This window comes from Aethalodelphis obliquidens, unplaced genomic scaffold (genome assembly GCF_003676395.1).
Source record: "Aethalodelphis obliquidens isolate GAN/ISIS:26980383/991018 unplaced genomic scaffold, ASM367639v1 scaffold14, whole genome shotgun sequence".
Taxonomy (NCBI): Eukaryota; Metazoa; Chordata; class Mammalia; order Artiodactyla; family Delphinidae; genus Aethalodelphis; species Aethalodelphis obliquidens.
In genome coordinates, this window is record NW_020837958.1 from 12588445 (window position 1) to 12598753 (window position 10309).

At 49.2% G+C, this 10309-nt stretch overlaps 1 protein-coding gene across 1 annotated transcript in view; it reads right to left on the minus strand.

Moving 5' to 3' along the window:
* LDLRAD3 (low density lipoprotein receptor class A domain containing 3) overlaps positions 1-6426 on the minus strand; it is a 256902-nt gene extending 250476 nt beyond the window's left edge. The window contains exon 1 of the mRNA XM_027114993.1: positions 6274-6426. Coding sequence (XP_026970794.1) covers positions 6274-6319 — 46 coding nt within the window. The 5' untranslated portion in view covers positions 6320-6426. The remainder of the gene's footprint in view (positions 1-6273) is intronic.
* Positions 6427-10309: the final 3883 nt, after the last annotated feature.

A 10309-nucleotide genomic window follows, 5' to 3' on the forward strand; every position in this document is an offset into this window, starting at 1 on the left:
AAGTAACCTTTAAAAATTATATAAAAATTTTTTTAAAAGAATGACCCATCCATTAAACATTCCCAATGACCAGATATCCACGTTTGCCAAGACCTTGTGACATACACACAGCTTTGTTCCCAAGAAGGTTGTGCATCCGTCAGTATATCTCACATTTAGAAACACCTCCAAAACCCCACTTTTGGGAGACGTGTCTCTGCCCTTCCCAGATCACGACAGAGGCAAACAACCCCATTTCCTTCACTGGATCATTTAATTCTTCAAGGGCCAAGAACAAGTTCTACACAGCTCTGCCCCCCTACAGCACAGAGCTGGTACCGCACTAGTGAACAGCCAAATAAAGGGTCAAGGAGAGTTTTCGAGTTACCCAGAGACAAAAGGGAAAAAAAGGGTCGCCTGCTCGGGAAGCCAGGGCTCTTCCCTGGAGAAGCCTTTTGGAAGAGGGCGTGATTGAGGCTCTCGTGTGCCTGAGGGAAGATAACGAGCACTTCTCCCCTTCAAACCTAGCGCCCCTGTATTGGTACATCCTTTCTTCCCGCGAATCCACACACAAAAGAAGGCAGCGGCAGACAATGCACTTCGCTGGTCTGAAGAGAGGAGGAAGCAAAAAACCCAAGGAAGACTGGCCACCGAACAAAGGAGAAGGACAAAGGAGGACAGCTGCGAGGCAAAGTGTCTTAAAGGAATGCAAGAGTTACAAAGTGACGCAGAGTGTAACTTTCCAAAGACTTCAGAGAAGAAAGCAGAAGATGAGAATTTCTCCAAAACCAACTGGCTGCTAGTACAGAGGATTCCCCTCCACACACTCCCGCCCACCTGCAGAAGGAACTCAAGTTATAAAAGCTTTTGATGGGAAGGGGGAGGGAATCACGGGGAGAAATGGGAACTGAGCGGAACAATGACTGCTCTGTAGGGCAGAGGCAGGGGGACTTCCAGGGTAAGATTTCAACGCGCAACTCCCAAGGCAAACTTTCAGATAGCTTCTCCTCCAGTTCCCTGCGCTAGTGAGCCTCCCGAGCTTAACAGTTTACTCAGGGAACCGAGTGGCTTCTGGTGTCACCCGCCACCTGCCTTTTTTTTTTTTTTTTTTTTGCGGTACGCGGGCCTCTCACTGTTGTGGCCTCTCCGGTTGTGGAGCACAGGCTCCGGACGCGCAGGCTCAGTGGCCATGGCTCACAGGCTCAGCCGCTCCGCGGCATGTGGGATCTTCCCGGACCGGGGCATGAACCCATGTCCCCTGAATCGGCAGGCGGACTCTCAACCACTGCGCCACCGGGGAAGCCCCCGCCACCTGCCTTTTACCTGCTTTCTCAGCCTGTCACTCCCAAGGGAACCAATTCCACAATCTCCAAGGTTACCCGCTTTCACTATGGCACAAGAGGGAAACAGGAGGGAAAGGTCAATGCTGAGGGTGTTTCTACATAAAAATGTATTTTCACACTGACTGAACTTGTGGGGTTGCAGAAACAGAAAGCAGAAACCTGATGACTAAGACACCCTTGGGAGGAGGATGCCATCCTGAAACCACTGCATCTAAAAGACACTCTCAGGATGAGCAGTCAGAATGCTCAAGATGTATGGCGAGGGGGCACTCACACCAGACTAGGGGTTCTCAACTGGGGTACTCAAGTGGGGGTGATTTTTGCCCCCAGGGGGCATTTGGTAACAGCTGGAGACGTTGTTGGTTGTAACAACTGGGGGAGGCTGCTACTGGCATCAAGGACCAGGGATGCTGCTAAATACCGTACAATGCACAAGACAGCCTCCATAACAAAGAACTCTCCGGCCCCAACGGCAACAGCACCGAGGCGGAGACACTTCCCTAGACTAACCCCATCCCTGCAGCCATCTCCAGAAACCCTAACAATCCTACCTGAAATAAACGTTTGCCATACCTCTGACTGGGCAGTTACCGTGTCACAAAAGTCCACATATCCCGTAAGCAAGAGTAAACGTCAAGCAGATGTGACACGCAAGTGCTGCATCCTCAGATGTTCTCCCAGTAAACATCTTCAAGGGCGCTCCTCAGGACCCAAGAAAGTAGATTCTTTCACAACAATTACAATGAAAGAAAGACAGACACACACACACACACACAGAGGAGCTGTCATCTTAAAAATCTCTCCAATTGTCAGGTAGAGGCACAGGCAAAAATAGCTGTACAGTTAGGATGGCCCATGCGATTCCAAAATATTCCAAAGAGAGAAAGAAAGAGGGGAAGAGAACAAACAGGACAACTCCACAGCCAAAAACAGATTTGCCCCCAGGGCTATCTCATAGCTAAAAACAGTTCAATCACTCTGAGTCATCCATGGTATATAGCATCTTTTATTTTTTAATTGTAAAATATGATAAACATATAAGAGAGGGGAAATGTAAATATTGAGCTTAATGAATGAAAACAAACCCATGTAACTACAACTCAGGTCAAGAAATGGAACCGTGTCCAGTGGTAACTCCCTGCCAGGCGTGCCTCTCCCACGCACAGAGTAAAAATACGGGTGCTATTTTGAAAGTTCCATTTTTACTCAAGGACTGGGATTTATTTCATTTTATTTTTTTTTATTTATTTATTTTTGGTTGTGTTGGGTCTTCGTTGCTGTGCACCAGGCTTTCTCTGGTTGCGGCGAGCGGAGGCTACTCTTCATTGCGGTACGTGGGCTTCTCACTGTGATGGCTTCTCTTGTTGCGGAGCACAGGCTCTAGGCGCGTGGGCTTCAGTAGTTGTGGCACACGGGCTCAGTAGTTGTGGCACACGGGCTTATTTGCTCCGCGGCATGTGGGATCTTCCCGGACCAGGGCTCGAACCCATGTCCCCTGCATTGGCAGGCAGATGCTCAACCACTGCGCCACCAGGGAAGTTGCTGGGATTTATTTTTATGTATTACCACAAATACCAACTGCTGTGACTGCAAAGTGGACAGATTTGGGAAGGGGGGCTGTTTATGGAAACAAGCTCATGGATTGTTAATTCACGAAAGCACATGGGGGAAAGGCATGGAAGGATGCCTAGAAACAGGGGGGAAAGCCCAGACTGTGGCCCAAGAGAAACTTGAGTTAGAATCTGGCACCCTGGGCACAGATGACCTCTCAGGAGCCACAAAATGACTTCCCATCACATGATATTATTGGAAAAATTCAACGGGATCATGTGTTTCAATGGCGAGCAAAGCACCTCATACACAGGAGACAGTCCACAAATACTGGGTTCCCTTTCCTCTCCTTGACCATGAAAAGATGCAAGGTTGAAAAGGCCATGACTTTCATAGATTATGTGATTAGAAACCGTCCTAATCCCCAAATTCTCTAAACTGTTTCACAAAAGTGATGATACAAGTCCACTTTCAAGTTACCCAGGTGACTTTGACAACGAGGCATCTAAACCAGTCTTGCAGGCCCAGAAGGTACCGTCCTCCCTCCCCTACTGGCTCATATCCCTGTCTCTCCCTCACTTATCACAAGGTGAAAGGCCTAAGCGGGCTGTCAGGAAAAAACACCTCACACCCCAGTAGGGAGCCTTCATCCATCTCTTTGAAGACGAAAAGCAACAAGGTGTGTTTATTTGTACTTGGTGCACACGGCCTCATCGACCCGCCTGGGCTGCACGAAGCGACTCAGTTCGTTAAAAATAATAATAATAAAACCCACCCACTCACACCACTAAGCAGATCTCTCCAGGAGAAAAGGTCAACACCCACACTCCTGGGTGCACATAGGGGAAATCAAGCCTTTTCAAAGATAATGTCAGGCAGTCCCTAAAAGGTCAGCCAGGAAGAAGGTGAGCTGTCTGACCCCCTCAGGGCCCGGCCACCATTAGACATGCCTCACCATCCACGCACTTAAATCCACCGAGCCCACCACGGGAAGGAAAGCTGGGTATCAGATGGGCTGAGCCTTTCTCACAGGCTACAGTAAAAAATAATAGCGGTCAAAATCGATGCTTCACTTCCCTAACACAAACAATAAAAACAAAGGAAGAAAAATACATACACAAACATATGAAGGCGTCTGAGAAGGTTCCTGAAAAACAAAGGCCTCCAGATTGCTCTAGAAATGCCTTTCAGACCTACAAAGACCCGGAACTCAGACTAGGGCTCCACTCTGACCCCAGGTTTCTTTACAGACTATCAAAAGAAGACAGAAGTCAAAAGCACCAGCTTTTATAATCTCTCTTGTTCTATCAACTTCCCCGAAGAGGATTGAGCTGTAGGATATGGGATAGAAGGGCAGGGTCCCTGGCCTACTATGAACCCCAAACTGAACCACCATGCAGGCTTCAGGAAAACGGACCAGCCCTGTTTCTGGTAACACTTCAGGTCAAAGTAGAATCCCTGCTAGAAGGATGATGCTTAATATAACAGGAAATGCATACACCCCAACCTGCCTAGAAGTTTCTAAACCAACAACTAACTGTAAAGGTGAGACAAAACCACACAAGCTCAATGACCACAGGTAACAGAAAACTACCACCTGGGACAGCCAGGCATTCTGTGACCGCACCTCCTCCATTTTTCCTTCCCCATTATGACTATTTTATTTATTTCAGCCCTATTTTATACGTACACACACATATTAAGTAACCCGTGCTGACCAGAGAAAGACAAAATTAACTTTACAGTTATTTTTACAGAGTTGGAGACTCAACCAAAGCAACCCAGTACTAACTGGGAGATGCAATAAATAACACTTTCCACTGAGCCTCAAGCAGCTCTCTGAGCACAAACACAAGTCCCGGCTTCCAGACTGTCCTGCTTGGGTGTTATCAGGGGACACACCAGGGCAATGCAAATTGAGAGCATGAATCTAGGCAGGTCTTTGTGTCTGAGATGTCCTGGAAATCTGCCTGTTCTAACAGCCTCCAAATAATCATTCACCCCTACCCGTGAGTGCCAGTGCCCTCTCTCCCTGTGGTGGCCCAATAGTTCAGGAGGAACAAGGCACTGTGACCCAGACCTGGTTAAAAATCCACAGCAGCCACCAGCATGCCACCCTCACTGGAAGCCACAGCAAACCCACAGACATCTAAACGGGAGTCTCCAGGAGTGGGGATGATGTCATAGGTCTGAGAGTGGGGGAAGGCTACCCAGTGGATTCTGAGGATGGCCAGGACCAGGGACTTCAAGGAAGGAGGAGATTTCTCTTTCCAAGTGCACACCTGGCAGGGAGGGGGAACTTCAGAATTAAGTGAGTCTCCACTTCCCCAACAAACACACCACCAAAGACACCTCCACAGCAAGTAGCTAGAAGCATCTGGGAGAATCAGGCATTAATTAGACACGAGGATGGCACCGACGTCAGGCAAGCCAGCTTCTGCTGAAGAAAGTTCACTGGGCCCTGTCACCTACTTTTCTGGGCATCAGCCGCCCAGAAATAAACATCAAGGGGCCAAGGGCGTGGCGACCCTAGGAGGGGCAGCTGACAGCTGTGGCCGGCGGGCAGGGGCAGGGGAAGGGCTCCAGGCTGGAATTCGGAGCGCGCCCACATCAGCAGAAAAGTTCCCTGGAATAGCATGCTGCTCCTGGGGACCTCAGGATGCACACGCTACGGCGATGCCAGGTTCAAAGGGCCGGCAGATGAAGCCCGGATTCTCTCCCAGGGCATCTCGCCATTGTAGGTCGAGTGGGGGTAATCAGATGATTTAAATAAATGTCCTGCTCCCAGTATCAATGGGAAAGATTAATAATTCCCAGGTCCGGCCCTGCTTCATCTCTCTTTGCCCAAACCAAACACAGTCCCAGGGAGGAATGGAAGGAAACGGCGATTACCGGTCGCCCTGCGGTCCAGGTAGGAAACTGAGGCACGGGGGTGCACACAAGAAAAACCAAAGGGGACCTGGAGAGGCTAGCACAGCACAGAGCATCCCGCGTCTGGGATGATGGGATCAGGGAAGCGTTCTCTCCCCTCCCCTCCCTTCCTCCTTTCCCCTACACAACACACACACACACACACACACACACACACACACACACGCACGAACTCTCCAGCTACGCCCAATCAGGGCAGCTGCCGGGCTCCCCAGAGCCGGACTGCACACAAAGCCCCGCCCGTGCACACACAACACAGCACAAGCCGGCGCGCACGCCCACACAATAGGACGGCGCGCACCCTGCCGCGGCCCCTCGCCGGGGTCCCGGCCAGCCCGGCGCCGTGGTCCGCCCTCCGTGCACACCCGCGCCGGGAGACGCAGCCCGGGCAAGAGGAGGGGGCACGATCGCAGCCCGGCCGCCGCGTCCCGCGCCCCGAAGAAAGTTCGCCGGACGCCCCCCGACTCACCCGCGGCGCTGCTCAGCAGCAGGCACAGCGGCCCCAGCAGCCACATGGCGCGGCCGCTGCTCCCGCTGCCCGGCGCCGTCGCTGCCCCCGCGGCCTCGGCGCTGACCCCGCCCCTCGCCGCGCCGGCCCCGCCCCCCGCTGTCCCTCCTCCCGCCCGCCCCGCCCTCCTCGGCCAGGCCGGCCCCGGCCCAGCTCCGCGAAGTTTTGCGAGCGTCCCGGCTGCGCGCCGAGCCCGCGTCCTGCCTAGAGTGTCCAGGCTCGGAGAGGCCGCGGAGGAGGCCGCGGAGGGTCCGGCCCTGGCGGCCTCTCGCCGCCAACCCCGTCTGGCGGCGAAGATCTAGTAATAGCCCGGGCTCTGTTCTTGCCTTCTCTTTCTCTTTTTCCTCCGCCTTTTGCTCCTCCATCGTCTGGGGATGCCGCGCTCACCATCTCCTCCTCAGTCCCAAATTTGGATTCTTTACGGAACTACAAAATGAGTGTACTCTAGGGAGGGAACGAAAAAGTTGGAAGAAAGGGCCAAATATTATGAGGAAAAAAAATTATATATATATATATATATATATATATATACACACACACACACACACACACATATACGTATGTATTATTTTTAGTAGCTAGAGTGGAATACGGTGAGTGCTTCTCAAACTTCTCAGACGCATCGACGCACCGGGACTCTGACTCAGTAGGTATGGGGTGGAGTCTAAGATTCTGCTTTTCTAACAAGCTTTTAGGTGATTTGGAAACTGATGGTGAACCACATGTGGAGTAGGCACACAGCATTGTCCTGTGCTTTATTTCCTCTGGATCTTGTCTACCTAGACCAGGGGAACTTTGGGTCCCAATTTGCAGAAAAGGAAAGTAAATGTGAAAGTAGAAGCCCACATACAAAAAGAAGTTGGGGCCCCAGTGCAGTTGGGGCTCCAAGACAGCACTGGTGACAGTTCTCAAAGAATTTAGATGGAGGAAGAATCAATGACACTTTCGTGCTCCACTCTCCAGCCCCTCCCCTCCCCAGAAAACAACCGAAGCAAAAACAACAACAAAAAACCGAACGCAAGTAATCGCCCCAAACTGGAAATATCCATCAACTAAGGAATGGATAAACAGATTGTGTTCTATCACCTAATGCAACAACATGAATAAATCTTAAAAGCATGCTAAGAGAAAGAATCCAGCCTCCAAGGGTACATTCTGTATGATTTCATTTTTTTTTTAATGTGGACGATTTTTGAAGTCTTTATTAAATGTGTGACAGCATTGCTTCTGTTTTATGTTTTGTTATTTTTTTGGCCCTGTGGCATGTGGGACCTTAGCTCCCCGACCAGGGATCAAACCCGCACCCCCTGCATTGGAAGGTGAAGTCTTAACCACTGGACGGCCAGAGAAGTCCCCTATGATTCCATGTATAAGACATGAGGGGTGGGTTTCCCTGGTGGCGCAGTGGTTGAGAGTCTGCCTGCCGATGCAGGGGACGCGGGTTCGTGCCCCAGGTCCGGGAGGATCCCGCATGCCGCGGAGCGGCTGGGCCTGTGAGCCATGGCCGCTGAGCCTGTGTGTCGGGAGCCTGTGCTCCTCAACGGGAGAGGCCACAACAGTGAGAGGCCGGCGTACCGCAAAAAAAAAAAAGAAAAAGAAAAAAAAGACATGAGGGGTGAGGGCAAGGGAGCGAAACAAAACTCTAGGGACCAAAATCAGATCAGTAGTTATCAGGGTCTGGCCTAGGGAAGAGGATGAGTGCAAAGGGGTGCAAGGGAAACTTCTGAGGTGGTGGGCTGTTCTGCATTGCGATTATGGTGGTGGTTACACAACTTTATACATTTGTCGAAACAGAGAACTACATCCCTAAAACCCACACCTAAAACAAGTGAATTTTACTGTATATAAATCGTACCAGTTTGGAGGAGCAAGGAGGGTGTGGGTGCTGGGACTGTGGGTGAGGGAGCTTGTAGATAGGACGCCCACACTAGATTTGGGATGCGCTGGACACAACCTGCAGGATACTGAAATTCAATGCTGTTGTTTTTTAATTATCTGTTCTAGTCTGGAAACATGAAGGCTAAAGTGAATCAGGTCAAAATTTAAAAATACCAGTGACGGTTCAAGGTAATGAGAAAATGTGAAGCAGTGTAGGAGAGTTGAGCAAATTCCATATTACAAAGGAGTTTGTCAAGCATGGAAAACATAAACAAATTCTCCAAAAGATTTAGCAACTGGGGGTTTTATCCTGGGATCCATGAAACACTAGGGAGCTCATCTCATAGGCTTCAAAGAGTTTTAAAGCCCCCCCAAATTTTATCCATATTTCAGGTGTGTGTATTTTTCCAGGAAGCATGTCGGAATGAGGCCCCTGGCCTCTGATAAAGATGCACAAGAAGGCAAATAATTTCTCCTACAGCTACTCACTTTCCCCCAAACATTAGGAATACAGAAAGAGAATGGATCTGACCCAGTACCATCTTTCTTGTTTCCTTGTGTTACTTTGGGTACATGACCTTCAACTCTGGATTTAGTGTGCCTGGCTTGCTTTCTGTCTCTCCGTCTCTGTCTCTCTGTCTCTGTCTGTCTGTCTGTCTCTCTCTCTTTCACTCACACACACACACACACACATATTTCTTTTAAATATATGAATATCTTTGAAATCATTCCAACAATGTAAAGCCCTCTTTACATTCAATGGTTGTTTTTATACTTATATTGAATCACTCCCAACCTCCTCACCATATAAGCTGGGCAGGAGGTAAAACCATTCTTTATACTTCATTACTCTCCTCTTTCTCAGTTCTTTAGAATTCTATCAAAAGCACAGGACACTCGGTTTCCAGAAAACATAGTAGGTTCCAGTGCTAACTGTCCAGATCTCAGGGAGCCAGTCCCAAGTCGTTCTTTACAGTTGGTTTCATACAAATCAAAACCAGAGTGCTTTATGTCGCTTATTTACCAAAAATGAGACACTCTGACCTTGGATGTGTGCTTTGAACATGGCTTCACATTGCTGAAGCAGGGAAGAAAGAGTTTTGTCTCTCCGTGGTCTTTGGTAGAATGCTCTATAGTTCCCCTACTTTTTCTCATTAACTCCTCACAGCAGCTCCAGCGACATCACAGGTGAAAACAGCACAAACTAGACTTGAGCTCAGCTTCTTCTTACATGTGCTCCAATTCTCTTCACTTGCCACACATTAGTCTGTAACTTTGGGCAAGTTATCAGCCTCTCTGAGCCTTAGTTTCCTTATCTGTAAAATGGGGATAAAAAGAGCACCTGGATCTTAGGGTTGCTGGCAGGATTCAATGAGATATGTAAAGTCTTTAGCATAGTACCTTGCACATAGTAATTGCTCAAGGAAAGGTAGATGCTGGTGTGATTGTGGCTGTGATTCATATTACAAGGCAGCTGCTGTGGTAGCCAGTCTCCAAGATGGCACTGAAAGATCCTTGGCTTCTGGTATCCATGCTTTGTGTAGTCCCCTCCCACCCTTGAATGGGGCTGGCCGACATATGTGACCAACGGATATTGTGGAAGTGACAATGGGTAACTTCTAAGGCTAGGTCACAAAGGACATAGCAGTTTCTTCCTTGCTCTCTTAGATCCCTTGCTCTGCGCAAAGCCAGCCACCATGTTGTGAGGACACACAAGCAGCCCTGTGGGTAGGCCCACATGGAGAGGGACTGAGCTTCCTGCCAACTTGGAATGAACCATCCTAGAAGCAGATCCTCCAGCCTCGATCAAGCCCTCAGATGACTGGGCCTAGACCAATATCTGACTGGCTATTGTGAGAAATCCTAAGCTGGAACCACCCAGCCACTCCCAAATTACTGATCTACAGAAACTGTCAGAGATAAAAAATATTTATTGTTGTTTTAAGCCAATAACTTTCAGGGTGATTCCTTATGCAGCAATAGATAACTAGTACTTCTGCCTTTAAAACCATCCAGAGGATTGACTTAATGATTCTATAGGACCTTTTAAATGACTTCACACTTAGAAAACACTTTGAATTTTGCCTGCTACATGGTAAGCACTGGAATGTTCGTTTTA